General features: G+C 45.9%; 1 protein-coding gene across 2 annotated transcripts in view; it reads left to right on the forward strand.

Moving 5' to 3' along the window:
• Window positions 1-19,048, forward strand: part of LOC100286412 (laminin subunit beta-1) — a 38,831-nt gene that overhangs the window by 9,799 nt on the left and 9,984 nt on the right. The window contains exons 4-22 of one of the 2 annotated variants that reach the window (XM_014152866.3): window positions 5,644-5,717; window positions 6,089-6,277; window positions 6,432-6,495; window positions 7,030-7,232; window positions 7,436-7,556; window positions 7,835-8,023; window positions 8,338-8,514; window positions 8,646-8,758; window positions 8,836-8,915; window positions 9,141-9,276; window positions 9,359-9,517; window positions 9,646-9,782; window positions 10,055-10,175; window positions 10,448-10,634; window positions 10,947-11,090; window positions 11,288-11,519; window positions 11,701-11,864; window positions 12,314-12,538; window positions 12,705-12,922. In XM_014152866.3, the coding sequence (XP_014008341.2) occupies window positions 5,644-5,717; window positions 6,089-6,277; window positions 6,432-6,495; window positions 7,030-7,232; window positions 7,436-7,556; window positions 7,835-8,023; window positions 8,338-8,514; window positions 8,646-8,758; window positions 8,836-8,915; window positions 9,141-9,276; window positions 9,359-9,517; window positions 9,646-9,782; window positions 10,055-10,175; window positions 10,448-10,634; window positions 10,947-11,090; window positions 11,288-11,519; window positions 11,701-11,864; window positions 12,314-12,538; window positions 12,705-12,922 (2,933 nt within the window). Of the gene's footprint in view, window positions 1-5,643; window positions 5,718-6,088; window positions 6,278-6,431; window positions 6,496-7,029; window positions 7,233-7,435; window positions 7,557-7,834; window positions 8,024-8,337; window positions 8,515-8,645; window positions 8,759-8,835; window positions 8,916-9,140; window positions 9,277-9,358; window positions 9,518-9,645; window positions 9,783-10,054; window positions 10,176-10,447; window positions 10,635-10,946; window positions 11,091-11,287; window positions 11,520-11,700; window positions 11,865-12,313; window positions 12,539-12,704; window positions 12,923-19,048 lie in introns of those variants that run through there. The other variant, XM_045699691.2, reaches the window with a different exon arrangement.

A 19,048-nucleotide genomic window follows, 5' to 3' on the forward strand; every position in this document is an offset into this window, starting at 1 on the left:
TTGGACTGAGGCCTATACCCGGAAGTGAGGCTGACCGTGACCCCGAGCTTCTCCATAAAGGCTCTCCATACCCGTGATGTGAATTGGGGGCCACGGTCGGAGACAATGTCCTTCGGAAGGCCATAATGCCGGAAGACCTGCTGGAATAGTGCCTCAGCGACCTGGAGAGCAGTAGGGAGACCAGAAAGAGGGATTAAATGACAGGATTTAGAAAATCTATCCACAACCACCAAAATGGTGGTGAAACTGTCAGAGGAGGGGATATCAGTAACAAAGTAAATAGATAGATGGGACCAGGGACGTTGAGGGACAGGAAGGGGAAGGAGTTTCCCTGCTGGAGCGTTCCGTGGGGATTTAGTTTCGGCTCATACGGAACAGGAGTTGACGTCAGCAGCTGGCTCTTCGGGCTCCCATGCCTCAGCCGGCTCTTCAGGTTCCCAGGTGGCTCTACAGGATCCTGTGCCTCAGCTGCCTAAACAGGTTCCCGCAACTCAGCAGAAGCGACCGGCCCGCTCCTGGTCCTTGGGACCGTCCCTCTGGTCGGCGTCCTGCGGCTGGAGCCATGCATCAGGGAGCGGGTACTGTCACGTCTATTCCCACTCCTCCTCTCTGGTGCTCGTTGTCGCCAGTTGTCTCTCATCATCACACACCTGCCACCATCGTTATGTGCACCTGCGCCTCATGACACTCACCTGGACTCCATCACCTTCCTGATTATCTCCCCTATATCTGTCACTCCCTTCGGTTCTTTCCTCAGGCGTTATTGACTCTGTTTCTGTTTCATGTCTGTATGCTTTTCATGTTTCTTGTTTTGTACTGTTTATTATTACATTTGCACTCCCTGTACTTGCTTCCCGACTCCCAGCGTACGCGTTACATCAACCAAATAGAGTGCATACCAATAGTGTTGGATCTGTGACATCTAAAGCAATATCAGTTTCCATTGGTTGTAGTGACAACCAGTTTCCATTGGTTGTAGTGCATTGTGGCAATAACAAGGAAAACCAAAGTGCCAAAGGTTGGGCCTAAAGTAATTGATAAAAGATCATACAAAATGTTTGACATACTGTAAATTGAGAAATGTTGTGACTAAACTTAACAAAAATAAGAAATTATATCACCAAACAAAGATAAATTACATAAAACACAATGGAAAAAGACTTTGGAGTACTGTAAATGAAATTATGGGCAGAAAACCCAGTTATTCTCCGTCGTTCATTGAAGTTGATGGGTCATTTATAACAAAGCCTTTTGATATTGGCAATCATTTCAATGACTATTTTACTAGTAAAGTGGAAAAACTCAGAAGTGAAATGACAACATTGAACAGTGAACCATCATTTATTTTAAATAAAAAAATCTAATAATGAAAGAGAAGGATTGCTTTTTTGAATTTGGTCAAATTAGTGTGGGAGAGGTGGAAAAACTATTGTTATCCATCATTGATAAGCCACTAGGTATAGACAACCTTGATGGAAAACTATTGAGAATGGTAGCAGACTATGGGCGCGTTCGTAAATTCACGCTGGCTATCTACTCCGATTTCAGAGCAGAGCGCAGAATAACTGATACATTTACGAACAAGTTAAATTGTTGCCAGTAGCACAGTTACCAACGCTCTGGATAACATGAAAACAGCCTAACCAGCTCTGCTAGGGCGAGTAAAATGGTCAGAGTGAGGTGTTCTCTCATTTGTGTCGAAGTAGCTAGTAAGCTAGCCAACGTTAGCTTAGGTGCTTGACGGCCTTTGTGAGGTCAGAACGCTCGGATCAACCCTACTCCTCGTCCAGTGTGCGCTCTGAACGCTCCGAGAGCGAAATGCTCTGAATTTATGAATGGACAATCTGACAACACATGGGAACATTGCTTACATCTGCTACAACAGTGCTTTGGCACTCCAGATTGAATTTACGAACACACCCTATATTGCCACCCCTATTTGCTATATCTTTAACCAAAGACTAAAGGGAGAGTGTGTCCCCACATGCGTGGAAGGAAGCTAAAGTAATTCCACTGGCTAAAAATAGTAAAGCACCTTTGCTGGCTCTAACAGCCGCCCGATCAGTTTGCTGCCTGTTCTTAGTAAACTGATGGAGAGGATTGTGTTTGACCAAGTACAATGCTATTAACTACTGACTTTCAGCATGCATATAGAGAAGGGCACTCAACCTGTACTGTACTGACTCAGATGACAGATGATTGGTTCAAATAAATGGATAATAAGATAATAGTTGGAACTGTATTGTTAGATTTCAGTGCAGCCTTTTGATGTTATTGATCATAAAAAAGTAACTTGCTATTGCTTTACATCACCTACCTTCACATGGTTGAAGAGTTATTTATCCAATAGAACCCAGAGCGTGTTCTTCGAATTAATCTTCTCGAAGATCAGATATGCACAGTGCAGTGTCCCTCAGGGCAGTTGCCTTGGGCCGTTGCTCTTCTCTATTTTTACAAATAATTTGCCACAGGTCTTACACGAAGCTAGAATGACTAAGTATGCGGATGATTCCAGGGGTCGAACATCCAGGGTAAGGAAAAGGACGGCAGGCGAACTCTGGGTCGGGGACTGGCAGGTTTTAGTAATCCAGAGGTGGAGCAAAGGTACAGGACAGCAGGCAGGCTCAGGGTCAGGCGGGCAGGCTCAGGATCAGGCGGGCAGGCTCAGGGTCAGGCGGGCAGGCTCAGGGTCAGGCGGGCAGGCACAGGGTCAGGTGGGCAGGCTCAGGGTCAGGCGGGCAGGCTCAGGGTCAGGCGGGCAGGCTCAGGGTCAGGCGGGCAGGCACAGGGTCAGGCGGGCAGGCACAGGGTCAGGTGGGCAGGCTCAGGGTCAGGCGGGCAGGCTCAGGGTCAGGCGGGCAGGCTCAGGGTCAGGCGGGCAGGCACAGGGTCAGGCGGGCAGGCTCAGGATCAGGCGGGCAGGCTCAGGGTCAGGCGGGCAGGCTCAGGATCAGGCGGGCAGGCTCAGGATCAGGCGGGCAGGCTCAGGGTCAGGCGGGCAGGCTCAGGGTCAGGCGGGCAGGCTCAGGGTCAGGCGGGCAGGCTCAGGGTCAGGCGGGCAGGCTCAGGGTCAGGCGGGCAGGCTCAGGATCAGGCGGGCAGGCTCAGGGTCAGGCGGGCAGGCTCAGGGTCAGGCGGGCAGGCACAGGGTCAGGCGGGCAGGCACAGGGTCAGGCGGGCAGGTACAGGGTCAGGACAGGCAAAGGTCAAAACCGCGAGGACTAGCAAAGAGAGGATGGGAAGCGATAGGTGCTGACAGGAAAAATGCTGGTAAACTTGAACGAACAAGACGAACTGGCAACAAACAGACAGAACACAGGGGATAATTAGGAAGATGGGCGACACCAGGAGGGGGTGGAGACAAGCACAAGGACAGGTGAAACAGATCAGGGCGTGACAAAAACTAAAAGCATTGTATTTGGTTCAATGCATTCTCTAAGACCTACACCTCAGCTGGAGTTGTTCGTAAAGGGTGTGACCATTGAACAAGTTGAGGAAGCTAAACTCCTAGGTATAACATCGGATGGTCATTTATCATGATCAAGTCATATTGACAAAGTTGCTGTGAAGATGGGGAGCGGTATGTCTGTTATTAAAATATGTTCTGCGTTTTTGACAAATCAACTGTACTAGTTGTTCAGGCTCTGGTCTCGTCCCTTATTGATTACTGTCCGGTAATATGGTCAAGTGCAGCAAAGAAAGACCTAACAAAGCTGTGGCTGGCTCAAAACAATGCAGCAAGCCTTGCCCTTAACTGCGCATACCGAACTAACATCGACATGGCAGTCTTTCCTGGTTCAGTGTTGACGAGAGATTCTCTACTTCTTTTCTAGATTTTATAAGAAATATTACTGTGACAAATTCCAGATTGTCTCCATAATAAAATAACATTCAGCTCAGACACCCATACATACTTTTATTTTTTATTTCACCTTTATTTAACCAGGTAGGTTAGTTGAGAACAAGTTCTCATTTACAACTGCGACCTGGCCGAGATAATGCAAAGCAGTGCGACACAAACAATAACACAGAGTTACACATGGAATAAACAAACATGCTGTCAATAATACAGTAGAACAAAAGAAAACAAAAAGTCTATATACAGTGAGTGCAAATGAGGTAAGATAAGGGAGTTAGGCAATAAATAGGCCAGAGTGGCAAAATAATTACAATATAGCAATTAAACACTGAAGTGATAGATGTGCAGAAGATGAATGTGCAAGTAGAGATACTGGGGTGCAAAGGAGCAAAATAAATAAAATAAATAACAGTATGGGGATGAGGTAGTTGGATGGGCTATTTACAGATGCACAGGTGCATACAGCACAAGACATGCCACCAGGGGGTTCTTCACAGTTCCCAAGTCCAAAACAAATTAACGGCAACACACAGTTTTATTCTGAGCCATGATCGCATGGAACTCCCTTCCATCTCCAATTACTAAAGCAAACAGCAAAATTATCTTAATTTTTTTAATCAAACAACAACTCATGGAACTGAAGGGACTGTGAGGGGACAAACACACACAAATAGACACACTAACACACACCATTTTTTTAGTTGTATTGTTTATATAATTTCTTTGTTGTAATGTTTGTATATCGTTGTATTTAACATTTGTGTTAGTGTCCTTGTCCATCAGTGTATCAGTGTTTTGTTATTTGTCATGTTTTGTGTTTTTTGTAGAACCCAGGAAGAGTAGCTGCTGCTTCTGCAAAAGCTAATGGGAATCCAAATAGGGTTAGGTTTAGGGAAAATAGGATTTTGAATGGGAATCAATTGTTTGGTCCCCACAAGGATAGTAAAACAAATGCGTGTGTGTGTCATGGTGAAGTCCAGCTGTGAGAGAATGGTCAGTGTGTGCTAAATGTGTTCTCATGGGAACAGGGGGCGGTACGGTGAGTAGAGCAGATCACAGAGCAACAGAGCTCCGCCAATCAGAGCAGGCTTCAGGGCAGAGGATATACAGGTATGCTCAAGTGAACAGGTTTTAGAAACAGCTGTATATCAACACTGCTGACATGACATGACCGCATTGTTCCCTGTAATACACACATGCACACACACTCCCACGCACACATACTTGCAACTGTGCAACATAATGAGAGACTGAGGTATTCTTGTCTGAGAGCATGGGAACTGGACTGGCTTTCCCACGTACACACACACACAGTCGTAACACTAACACAAACTCACATAGCCCATGCATGCACACACACACACAAACACACACAGTGGGTTTGTTTATTCATTGCTGAGTCTTCTGGCAGATGTGGAGGATAAAGTGTCCATTGTTGAGTCATGGAAGGAGCCGCAGCCAGATGCCCAGATGGTCCGGGAATACCAGGCAGGACGAAACAAGGAAAAGCAGGGGTTGGGATTTCCTTATCCCGCTGCATTAGTCCCTATGAGATCCCACTACGCACATGTTACCAAGGCAATGGATCAATTCGTCACATGGGTGTGGTAGAAAGACCAATTGACTTGGTCAAATTTCCTGTGTGTGTGTGTGTTAGCAGATATTTTGGCAGACTCACTAATGTGTTTTTATGGGTCTGTAACTCTTGACATAAAGCAGGATATGTTTGTCATGGGATGTCTTTCTCAGTGTGTGTGTTGTGTGTTTGTTTCCCTGTGCTGCAGGTGTGGAGAATGTGACCATTCAACTGAACCTGGAAGCTGAGTTCCACTTCACACATCTCATCATGACCTTTAAGGTGGCCACACACAAACACACACACACACTCACACACACACACACTCACAGCTGTGTTCGAGGTATGTGGAAAATCTCCCTAGTCTCTTGAGATGGATGGTAGAGAGGGCTGCTGTAAAACACTATACTCTGTACTGCTGGCATCAGTGTATTGAGTCTATTCAGCTTCCTTTAGAACCCTCCATGTGTCTCTGGTCTGGTCTGGACTCTCCTCTCTTTCATTCTTGTTCTCATTCGCTCTTTTTCTTTCTTTCTGTGTTATAATATTAGGACACAGAGTTTTCCCTGTTCGGGTCACGTGATCAAGAATCTATTCCTTTATATTTGTTGTATTTCTGTGTTACGAATTAGAATGATCTCTTTGATTGATAGACATTCCGTCCGGCTACCATGGTGATTGAGCGTTCCATGGATTTTGGGAAGAAGTGGCAGGTGTACCGTTACTATAGCTACGACTGTGAGTCCGCCTTCCCTGGGATATCCGTGGGACCCATGGTCAAAGTGGACGACATCATCTGTGACTCTCGCTACTCTGACATAGAGCCGTCCGCAGAGGGAGAGGTGTGCATCTGTGTGGCCTTAGAGCTTTTGCAAGGGATGGGGTAGAAGATGTGGCTCCAGAATGCTTCAGAGTTAGTCTCTCATTGAATTACAACCTAGGAAACGTACATTTTTACAATCCTTATCTCTGTCCCTCTCTACCCCTCTCTATCAGGTGATATTCAGGGTGCTGGACCCAGCGTTTGAGATTGAAGACCCTTACAGTCCCAGGATACAGAGTAAGTAACTACAGTACAACACCAGGCCAGAGGTGGCAAATCTCATTAGCTACATACGATCCAGTTAGTACTGCAACAAATCATTTTCTAAGTGTAAAAACCAAAGTCTGAGTAGTGGCGGTTGCCAAGGCAACACAGCAGGGCAGGGGTTAGAGGTCAGGTTATCCTGGCACCTCTTATGGAATTTCACATGTAGAAGCTACAAATACATACACACACACACACACACACACACACACACACACACACACACACACACACACACACACACACACACACACACACACACACAAAGGGCCCCTCATGTTAAGTATGCGGTGAATGTGTGTGTAGGGTGTAGGGAGCCTTCAGAAGGAGGATCCCACATCTTTAGGGTCAGAGGTCATAGAGATGAGCTTGGAGAAGATCCAGAACCTAATATAAAGACACAGTAACCTACAGAAACATTCCTATAACGTACCACTGCTGTTTGAGATGGGCCGTTACATTAGGACTGGTAATAAGTGTACCTTTATTCTGATTGTGTGTGTGTAGACATGCTGAAGATCACTAACCTGCGTGTCCAGTTTAGTAAGCTCCACACACTGGGTGACAACCTGCTGGACTCCAGAGACGAGGTCACAGAGAAATACTATTACGCCCTCTTCGACATGGTCGTCCGCGGCAACTGCTTCTGCTACGGACATGCCTCCAAGTGTTCCCCTGTCGATGGGATACATGTAGGCACAGAGGGCATGGTAAGTGAAACAGGCGCGCACACACACAATACAACATACACACACAACACACACACGTTCTCCTAATAGGTTGTGTGACCATTGAGGGAGATGACTCAAGTTACTTTTCTCTAGTCTTTGGTGCTAGCGCCTCTAACACTAGTGTTTCTCTCTCTCTCTGTGTGTCTGTGTGTGTGTGCGCGTGCGCACGTTCGTGTATCCAGGTCCATGGTCACTGTATGTGTAACCACAACACAGAGGGTCTGAACTGTGACCACTGTAAGGACTTCTACAACGACCTGCCCTGGAGGCCTGCAGAGGGACACAACACCAATGCCTGCAAGAGTGAGACACTTACACACACACACACTGATCACACTGTGCCAGATATATAGAGTCTAGATCATTCCGTTCCAGATATGTCAAACTATTCAACAAGAATCTCCCTCATTCCGTCCTGTTGATAGTGTCTTTTGAAGTGCAAAATATGTTTAAACCAAATATTCTCTCTATTTCTCTCGCTCTCTGGCCCCTCTCCCTCTCTTTATCTCTCTGTCTCTCTCTCCCTCTCCATTCTCCATTCTCCATCTCTCTATCTCTCCGTCTCTCTCTCCTTCTCCCAGTGTGCGAGTGTAACCACCACTCCAGGTCATGTCACTTTGACACGGCTGTGTATCTGTCTACGGGGAACGTGAGTGGAGGAGTGTGTGATGAGTGTCAACACAACACCATGGGGCGTCAGTGTGAGCAGTGCAGACCCTTCTACTACCAGCACCCCGAAAGACACCTGAGAGACCCCAACATCTGTGAACGTACGTCACTGTCTGTCTGTGACCTATGACAAGGGCCAGGAGTTTGCTGGCCTCACCTTTGACCACTGACCTGTCAAGTTTCAACTCTCAACTCTCCCTTTGATCTCTGTCTCTGAACTTAAAAGTCTGAATTTATTGTTGGAGTCTCTGTCCTCTTCTCTCGCTCTCCTTCGTCTCTCCATCTCCAATACCCTCCCCAAACTCTTTCTGTCTCCTTCAACTCCCTCATCACTCTCCCTCCTACCCTCCCTGTCCCCTCACATTCCTTCCTGTCTTTTTCTCTCGCTCACCTCCCTCCCTCCCTCTGTCTGTAGCGTGTAGCTGTGACTCTGCGGGCTCCCTGCAGGGTGGTGTGTGTGATGGCAGGACAGACGTGTCTGCTGGTCTGATAACAGGACAGTGTCGCTGTAAGACCAGTGTGGAGGGAGAGCGCTGCGACCACTGTAGACAGGGACACTACGGCCTGGGACAGGGACCAAACGGCTGCCTGCGTGAGTCTAATACACGCACACACGCACACACGCACACACCCACACACACACACACACACACACACACACACACACACACACACACACATCTTTTTGTCTCTCATTGTTTATTTGATGTGTGTTTTTGGCAGAGTGTACCTGTAACCCTCTGGGCACGCTGCCTGGAGGGAGCCCATGTGACATGGACACAGGAAACTGCTTCTGCAAACGCCTTGTCACCGGCAGGAACTGTGACCAGTGTCTGGTGAGGGACATACCGACCACATCACCGTGTGTCTGCAGTGTGTGTGCGTTTATATAACTATTCATTTGTTCCTGCAGCCGCATCACTGGGGGCTGAGTAATGACATGGACGGCTGCAGACCATGTGACTGCGACCAGGGTGGAGCCATCAACAATGAGTATGTTTTAACCAATCACATCATGTCTCTACTCATATGATCCAATCACAGCACAACTACTCTTCCTAATTCCACCCCGCCCGAAATGCATTGTTGCAGTAATGTATCTGTAGGTATTGGATATTTACAAACAATCAGTTTCTCATTCTGTTGCTCTCCCTATTTATCTCTCTCCCTATTATCCCCTCTCTCTCTTCCTCCCCCTCTCTCTCCCTCCATCTCTAGTTGTTCTCCGATATCAGGCCAGTGTCAGTGTCGAGAACACATGTATGGGAGGCGTTGTGACCAGGTGGAGTCAGGATTCTACTTCATCGCCCTGGACCACTACACCTATGAGGCTGAGGACGCCAAGCACGGCCCTGTGAGTGTGTGTGTGTGTGTGTGTGTTGACCTCTCGCTTTCAATCTCTCTGTCTTTCTAAATCGGTCGTATCTCTCTCTCAGGGTGTGAAGGTGGTTCCCAGGCCCTATCCTCTGAACCGTAGTCCTACCTGGACAGGGGCAGGGTTTGTCAACGTACCTGAGGGAGCCCACCTGGAGTTCCACATCAACAACATACCTGACTCCATGGACTACGACATGCTGATCCGCTATGAACCACAGGTAAAACACATACGAACATGCACACACACACACACATAAGAACACGCGAACACACACATACTTACACAGTTTTCTCTACTGTCTGCAATGTGTGATATTGCGTGTGTGGTGTGTGTGTGTTGCTGTAGTTGCCTGAGCAGTGGGAGCAGGTGGAGATCAGAGTGATACGTCCTTACTCAATGAGAGTAGGACAGCCAGTCAGTACATGTGAAAACACGCTACCAGGAGGAGATCAGCAGTTGGTGTCTCTTCCTCCAGAATCCAGGTAGGTACCCAAGTGGCACACATCTCCTCCCTAGTCCCTACAATACACCCTTACTTCCATCTTCATACACCATCTTTCACACACACACACACACACACACACACACACACACACACACACACACACACACACACACACACACACACACACACACACACACACACACACACACACACACACACACACACACACACACACACACACACACACACACACCACCTCTATTGTCGTTCCAACCGTACACCTTACTCTCCTCTGTGTGTGTGTTTCAGACATGTGGTGCTCCCAAGGCCTGTGTGTCTGGACAAGGGACGGAACTACACCCTGCGTCTCAGTCTGCCTCTCTACTCCTCTCTCAGTGACGTCCAAAGCCCCTACACACTCATCGACTCCGTAAGTAACAGTCGCAAACCCCGCTCCATACAGTCTGATAAACTGTCGTTTCCGCTGACACACAGACACACACGAGTCAGTATGGAAAACATCCCTATAGTAGTCATGTTATAGAGTCAATGTAGTGTGGAATAACAGACTTGTAGTATCTCTACGACAAGCCCTCTGTCTTTATCCATCTCTTACTTACTCTCCTCCTACCCTCCCTTTCCCCCTCCCTCCCTCCCTCCCTCCCTCCCTCCCTCCTCCTCCTCCCCTCTCCCTCCCTCTAGTTGGTGTTGATTCCGCGGGTACGTGAGCTGGAGTTGTTTGAGGGTTCTCGGGGGAAGGAGGCGTGGGATACGTTCCAGAGGTATCGCTGTCTGGAGAGCAGCCAGAGCGTCATCAAGAGCCCCATGACGGACATCTGTAACAACTACATATTCAGTGTGTCTGCCCTGCTACACCAGGGGGCTATGGGTAGGAGACGGGGCTGGGTGGGGTGGTGGCGGGGGCTGTGTGTATGTAGGGTTCGATGGAAGGGGGGGGTAGTCTGTATGTTTGTGTGTGAGAGAGTCTCTGTTTATCATTAGTAAGCAATAATTTGCTTCCTGAAGCATTCCTAATACTCATACAGCAGCAACAACAACAACTCACATTGCTGCGTTCCTCTCTATCTCTCTCGCTGTCTCTCTCTCTGTCTCTCTCTCTCACTTCTCCCCTCCCCTATCTTTCCCCCCTCTTTTACTCTCTCCCTCTCCCCTTCCCCCCTGTTTTCCTTCTGCTCTCTAGCGTGCCAGTGTGACTCCCAGGGCTCGCTCAGTGCGGTGTGCGACCCCAGAGGCGGGCAGTGCCGGTGTCGGCCCAACATGGCGGGCAGGAACTGTGACCGCTGTGCCCCCGCCACCTTCCTGTTCAGCCCCTCAGGATGCAGACGTGAGTGACGGACAAGCATGGGGTCAGAGGTTAAAGGTCAGGGGGAGGGTTATGTTGAGACTGGAGTTGAGATTCCAACTTGTGTGGTATTTTATATCCCTTTCCCACTCTCTTTCCCCCTTCTTCTTCCTCTTTCCTCCATCCCTCCTTCCCCTCTCCCTGCTATTCCCTCCCTGCTCTCCCTCCTCTCTCCCCAGCCTGTGAGTGTAATCCTGTGGGTTCTGTGAACGCTTTCTGCCACGAGGCCACAGGTCAGTGTGAGTGTGTGCCAGGGGCATCAGGGCGTCAGTGTGCCCACTGCCTGCCAGGCTACTGGGGCTTCCCTCAATGCCGGCCCTGCCAGTGCAACGGCAACAGCGACTACTGCCACTCTCAGACTGGGGAGTGCCAGGGCTGCCGCGCCTTCACCACCGGGCACATGTGTGAAAGGTACTGTGTGAAATTATACCATATAAAAAATAGTAGCTAGCTAATATACCGCACACCAAACCACAGTGTAGGGCACAACTGCATATTTCACTGTCATGCTTTCTCTTATCAGTACCAACCGTGTTTGTGTGTATGTGAGTGTTTTCCGTGCCTCTTATCATGTCTTACCCCATACCTACAGGTGTCTGGATGGTTACCATGGCGACCCAGTGTTGGGTTTGGGGGGTCACTGCCGCCCCTGCATGTGCCCAGACGGGCCGGGGAGCGGACGCCAGTATGCAGACGGCTGCTACCAGACCGCCAACAACTACCAGCTGGTCTGTGTCTGCAGCCCTGGATACAGAGGTTAGATACACACACACCACGTCACACACACCACGGCACACACTGTTCTCCCAGTCCTAGTACACATTTTCCCTGAAATGACAGAGCTAGCTGAATCCGGGACAGTGAGTGTGTGACAAACCCCACAGATACTTCTCTCACTGGAACAGGAAGCCAGTCCCCACTGCCTGTAACTGTTTACGACTGTTTACGACTTTTATGAGTGTTTACAATTGTGCTATGACTGCGCTATACTAAACACTGCAGCCTATGGACAGTTCTGCTTCCTTACAGATCTATAACGGGGGGGGGGGGGTGTGGTGTGTGTGTGTGTGTGTGTGTGTGTGTGTGTGTGTGTGTGTGTGTGTGTGTGTGTGTGTGTGTGTGTGTGTGTGTGTGTGTGTGTGTGTGTGTGTGTGTGTGGTGTGTGTGTAAACAGTTCTGAATTTACCTTTCCTTCCTTTCTGTAGGAGCCAGGTGTGACGAGTGTGCCCCAGGTCACTATGGTAACCCCCAGGTGCCCACCGGGCGCTGTCTGCCCTGCCAGTGTAATGACAACATTGACCAGCTGGACCCGGGGTCCTGCAATGCTCGCACAGGCGTCTGCCTCAAATGCCTGCACCATACCGAGGGCTATGGCTGCCAGCGTTGCAAGCTGGGTTACTACGGCAACGCCGCCACCCAGAGTTGCAGGAGTGAGTACAATTAGACAGTGTGTGTATGTATATATATATATATATGTATGTATGTATGTATGTATGTATGTATGTATGTATATGTATATATATGTATATGTAGTGTTTGTGTGTGTGTGTCTATGTGTGTGTGTCTATGTGTGTAACTGTCTTTCTCTCTCTATAGGGTGTATGTGTTATTCAGTGGGCACGACGTCGGAGGCGTGTCCGTCCCCGGGGGAGTGTCACTGTGACCTGCAGACTGGCCAGTGTCCCTGCCGGCCTAACGTGATTGGCCAGAACTGTGACCGTTGTGCCCCTGATACGTTCAACATAGGAAGTGGACAGGGCTGCCAGACCTGTGACTGTGACCAAACCCACTCATTTGGGACGTCGTGCAACGAGGTGAGGGCCACAACTGACCACACCTTTACCCCATCCTTCCAAAACAACACCCACACCCCGTGTAGTCACCCAACCCATCTATACCAAGCAAATTGGCCAGTGTTACCTAGTGTTGATTTTCAGTGTAACATTTCTAGTGTTGATTCAGGTGTTAAATTAACTCTAAGTGTTCAATTAACACTCAGTGGTGTAAAAGAACCCCAGCGTTGGTGTTAATAACCAGAGTTGAACTAAAACTACGCCTGTCATTATCATATTGCCCAGCATGCTCTATTGCAGGTAAGATTTTTTTGAATTTGGTTGTTTCAATATCTACAGTACATTCGGAAACTATTCAGGCCCCTTGACTTTTTCAACATTTTGTTACGTTACGGCCTTATTCTAAAATGGATGACATTTTTTCCCCCCTCATCAATCTGCACACCATACCCCATAATGACAAAACAAAAACAGGTTTTTAGACCTTTTTGCACATTTATAAAAAAAAAAAAGCTGGAAATATCACATTTAAATAGTACTTTGTTGAAGCACCTTTGGCAGCGATTACAGCCTCAAGTCTTCTTGGGGTTCAACGCTACAAGCTTGGCACACCTGTATTTGGGGAGTTTCTCCCATTCTTCTCTGCAGATCCTCTCAACCTCTGTCAGGTTGGATGGGGAGCACTGCTGCACAGCTATTTTCAGATCTCTCCAGAGATGTTTGATCGGGTTCAAGTCCGGGCTCTGGCTCGGCCACTCAAGGACATTGAGACTTGTCCCAAAGCCACTCCTGCGTTGTCTTGGCTGTGTGTTTAGGGTTATTAATTTGTTGGAAGGTGAACCTTTTCCCAAGTCTGAGGTCCTGAGCGCTCTGTAGCAGGCTCTAATTAAGGATCTCTCTGTTCTTTGCTCCATTCATCTTTTCCTCGATCCTGACTAGTCTCCCAGTCATTGCCGCTGAAAAACATCCCCACCGCATGATGCTGCCACCACCATGCTTCAATGTAGGGATGGTGTCAGGTTTCCTCCAGACGCGACGCTTGTCATTCAGCCCAAAGAGTTCAATCTTGGTTTCATCAGACCAGAGAATCTTGTTTCTCATGGTCTGAGTGTCCTTTAGGTGCCTTTTGGCAAACTCCAAGCAGGCTGTCATGTGCCTTTTACTGAGGAGTGTCTTCCGTCTGGCCACTCTACCATAAAGCCCTGATTGGTGGAGTGCTGCAGAGGTGGTTGTCCTTTTGGAAGGACTCCCATCTCCACAGAGGAACTCTGGAGCTCCGTCAGAGTGACCATCGGGTTCTTGGTCACCTCCCTGACCAAGGCCCTTCTCCCCCGATTGCTCATTTTGGCCGGGCAGCCAGATCTAGGAAGAATCTTGGCGGTTCGAAACATATTAAATTTAAGACTTATGGAGGCCGCTGTGTTCTTGGGGATGTTCAACACTGTATAATTTTTTTGGTACCCTTCCCCAGATCTGTGCTTCAACACAATCCTGTCTAGGAGCTCTACGGAGAATTACTTTGACGTCGTGGTTTGGTTTTTGCTCTGACATGCACTGTCAGCTGTGGGACCTTATATTTATTTTTATTTTTGTAAAAAAAAAAATGTTGGTAGATCAGCTTTGATATGCAGATAGATTGTAGCTTCAATGTAATTGTCTGCATCACTTCCAATCCCCCATATATTTTCACTACAGGTCAAAAACACCTACTCATTCAAGGGTATTTCTTTATTTTTACTATTTTCTACATTGTAGAATAATAGTGAAGACATCAAAACTACTAAATAACACATATGGAATCATGTTACAACCAAAAAAAAAGTGTTTAATTAATCAAAATATATTTTATATTTTAGATACTTCAAATAGCCACCCTTTGCCTTGATGACAGCTTTGCACACTCTTGGCATTCTCTTAACCAGCTTCACCTGGATTGATTTTCCAACAGTCTTGAAGGAGTTTTTACATAGGCTGAGCACTTGTTGGCTGCTTGTCCTTCACTCTGCGGTCCGACTCATCCCAAACCATCTCAATTTGGTTGAGGTTGGGGGATTGTGGAGGCCAGGTCATCTAATGCAGCACTCCATCACTGTCCTTCTTGGTAAAATAGCCCTTAGATATCCTGGAGGTGTGTTGGGCCATTGTCCTGTTGAAAAACAAATGATAGTCCCACAAAGCCCAAACCAGATGGGATGGCGTTTCGCTGCAGAATGCTGGTTAAGTGTGCCTTGACTTTTTTTGTTGTTGATGTACTTTTCCCCCTTTTTTCCCCCCAATTTCGTGGTATCCAATTGATAGTTACAGTCTTGTCTCATTGCTGCAACTCCCTTACGGACTCAGGAGAGGCAAAGGTCGAAGAGCAAGGACATTTCTAAGTGACCCCAAACTTTTGAACGGTAGTGTATATATTCAGTTGAAGTCGGAAGTTTACATACACTTAGGTTGGAGTCATTAAAACTCGTTTTTCACCCACTCCACAAATTTCTTGTTAACAAACTATAGTTTTGGCAATTGTTTACAGACAGATTATTTCACTTATAGTTCACTGTATCACAATTCCAGTGGGTCAAACATTTACATACACTAAGTTGACTGTGCCTTTAAACAGCTTGGAAAATTCCAGAAAATGATGTAATGGCTCTAGAAGCTTCTGATAGGCTAATTGACATCGTTTGAGTCAATTGGAGGTGTACATGTGGATGTATTTCAAGGCCTACCTTCAAACTCTGTGCCTCTTTGTTTGACATCATGGGAAAATCAAAAGAAATCAGCCAAGACCTCAGAAAAAGTCTGGTTCATCCTTGGGAGAAATTTCCAAACGCCTAAAGGTACGATGTTCATCTGTACAAACAATAGTACAAGTATAAACACCATGGGACCACGCAGCCGTCATACCGCTCAGGAAGAAAACGCATTCTGTCTCCCAGAGATGATCGTACTTTGGTGCAAAAAAACAGCAAAGGATCTTGTGAAGATGCTGGAGGAAACAGGTACAAAAGTATCCATATCCACTGTAAAACGAGTCCTATATCGACATAACCTGAAAGGCTGCTCAGTAAGGAAGAAGCCACTGCTCCAAAAGCGACATTAAAAAAAGCCAGACTACGGTTTGCAACTGCACATGGGGACAAAGATCGTACTTTTTGGAGAAATGTCCTCTGGTCTGATGAAACAAAAATAGAACTGTTTGGCCATAATGACCATTGTTATGTTTGGAGGTAAAAGGCGGAAGCTTGCAAGCCGAAGAACACCATCCCAACCGTGAATCACGGGGTGGCAGCATCATGTTGTGGGAGTGCTTTGTTGCAGGAGGGACTGGTGCACTTCACAAAACAGATGGCATCATGAGGATGGAAAATTATGTGGATATATTGAAGCAACATCTCAAGACATCAGTCAGGAAGTTTGGTCGCAAATGGGTCTTCCAAATGGACAATGACCCCAAGCATACTTCCAAGTTGTGGCAAAATGGCTTAAGGACAACAGTCAAGGTATTGGAGTGGCCATCACAAAGCCCTGACCTCAATCCTATAGAAAATCTGTGGGCATAACTGAAAAAGCGTGTACGAGCAAGGAGGCCTACAAACCTGACACAGTTACACCAGCTCTGTCAGGAGGAATGGGCCAAAATTCACCCAACTTATTGTGGGAAGCTTGTGGAAGGCTACCTGAAACGTTTGACCCAAGTTAAACAATTTAAAGGCAATGCTACCAAATACTAATTGAGTGTATGTAAACTTCTGACCCACTGGGAATGTGATGACAGAAATAAAAGCTGAAATAAATAATTTTCTCTACTATTATTCTGACATTTCACATTCTTAAAATAGAGTGGGGATCCTAACTGACCTAAGACAGGGAATTTTTACTAGGATTAAATGTCAGGAATTGTGAACAACTGAGTTTAAATGTATTTGGCTAAAGTGTATGTAAACTTCCGACTTCAACTGTATATCTTAAAAATATATTTCCTTTACCCTCCAAACCTACCACCCCTCAAACTAGTGAACAACAACGCTTAGGCCATTATTTACAGCTCATGCATACTATATACATTTTATGGACACAGTCTATTTTACAATAGTTCTATTTTGTTTGTTTTTACTCCGGGATGCTGGCCTTCTAGGCAGAGTTGCAAAGAAAAAGCCATATCTCAGACTTTCCAATAAAAAGAAAAGATTAAGATGGGAAAAAGAACACAGACACTGGATAGAGGAACTCTGCCTAGAAGGCCAGCATCCCGGAGTCGCCTCTTCGCGGTTGACGTTGAGACTGGTGTTTTGCGAGTACTATTTAATGAAGCTGCCAGTTGAGGACTTGTGAGGCGTCTGTTTCTCAAACTAGACACTCTAATGTACTTGTCCTCTTGCTCAGTTGTGCACTGGGGCCTCCCACTCCTCTCTATTCTGGTTGGAGACAGTTTGCGCTGCTCTGTGAAGGGAGTAGTACACAGCGTTGTACGAGATCTTATGTTTCTTGGAAATTTCTCGCATGGAATAGCCTTCATTTCTCAGAACAAGAATAGACTGACGAGTTTCAGAAGAAAGGTCATTGTTTCTGGCCATTTTGAGCCTGTAATCGAACCCACAAATGCTGATGCTCCAGATACTCAACTACTCTAAAGAAGGCCAGTTTTATTGCTTCTTTAATCAGTACAACAGTTTTCAGCTGTGCTAACATAATTGCAAAAGGGTTTTCTAATGATCAATTAGCCTTTTAAAATGATAAACTTGGATTAGCTAACACAACGTGCCATTGGAACACAGGAGTGATGGTTGCTGATAATAGGTCTCTGTACGCCTATGTAGATATTCCATAAAAAATCTGCCGTTTCTAGCTACAATAGTCATTTACAACATTAACAATGTCTACACTGTATTTCTGATCAATTTTATGTTATTTTAATGGACAAAAATGTGCTTTTCTTTCAAAAACAAGGACATTTCTAAGTGACCCCAGACTTTTGAATGGTAGTGTATATACCGGTTGTGTGTGTGTGTGTGTGTGTGTGTGTGTGTGTGTGTGTGTGTGTGTGTGTGTGTGTGTGTGTGTGTGTGTGTATATGTATGTGTGTGTGTGTGTATATATATATATATGTATGTATGTATGTATGTATGTATGTATGTATGTATGTGTGTGTGTGTGTATATATATATATATATATATATATATATATATATATATATATATATATCTTTACCCTCCACCCCTCCCCCAATTGGAGCAAACTAGTGAACAACAACACTTAGGCCTGTATTTCCAGCTTATACATACTATATTTTATGGACACAATCTATTTTACAATAGTTATATTTTGTTTGTTTTTACTCCTGTCCTTCCTCTACCCTCAACCTCTCCCATCTCTTTCTGATGTCTATCCGGTTTGATTTCTATTTGCCATATCTTTCAAACTGTACTCTTTCACAAAAGTTCTTAACCTATGTACGTTTTACGGGCACAGTATGTTTTACATGAGTTATCTTGTTGTTATTAGTTGTTATTAGTCCCAACCTTCAGCTCCATTCAACCCCTCCCATCTATCTCTTAACACCAAAATCTGCAGAGTTGGGAAGGTTGTATCCACCATATAAATAACATTTGAATTTGCCAACATTTCTAAAAAACCCTGTTTTCACTTTGTCATTATGGGGTATTGTGTGTAGATTGATGAGGATTTTATTTTATTTTATACATTTTAAACTTAGGCCGTAACGTAACAAATTGTGGAAAAAGTCAAGGGGTCTGATTACTTTCCGAATGCACTGTATGTTTTTGCATGTGAATTGATTAATTAATATTATGCTACACAAATATAAATAGCATACATTTTTCTAACCTTATCCAATCTGTTACTTGGATATATTGCACCCATTACTGAAAAGGTTGTTCAAGTTTCGATGCTTTAGCTCAGGGATCATCAACTACATTTAACCGAGGGATGATTTTTTCTTGAGCGGATGGTCAGGGAGCCAGAACATAATTACTAATCATTTGTAGACTGCAAATTGACTGCAAGAAGCCCAAACAGATATATTTTACTAAAACATAATCATTTCAAACCTTGTTTACATTTGTATACGTTCACAAATATCTCCTTATTATGCATAAAAATAAATATAAATACCTTGGAGCCAATTTGCTGGTGGG

This window comes from Salmo salar, chromosome 17, assembly GCF_965601325.2.
Source record: "Salmo salar chromosome 17, fSalSal1, whole genome shotgun sequence".
NCBI classification, from domain to species: domain Eukaryota; kingdom Metazoa; phylum Chordata; class Actinopteri; order Salmoniformes; family Salmonidae; genus Salmo; species Salmo salar.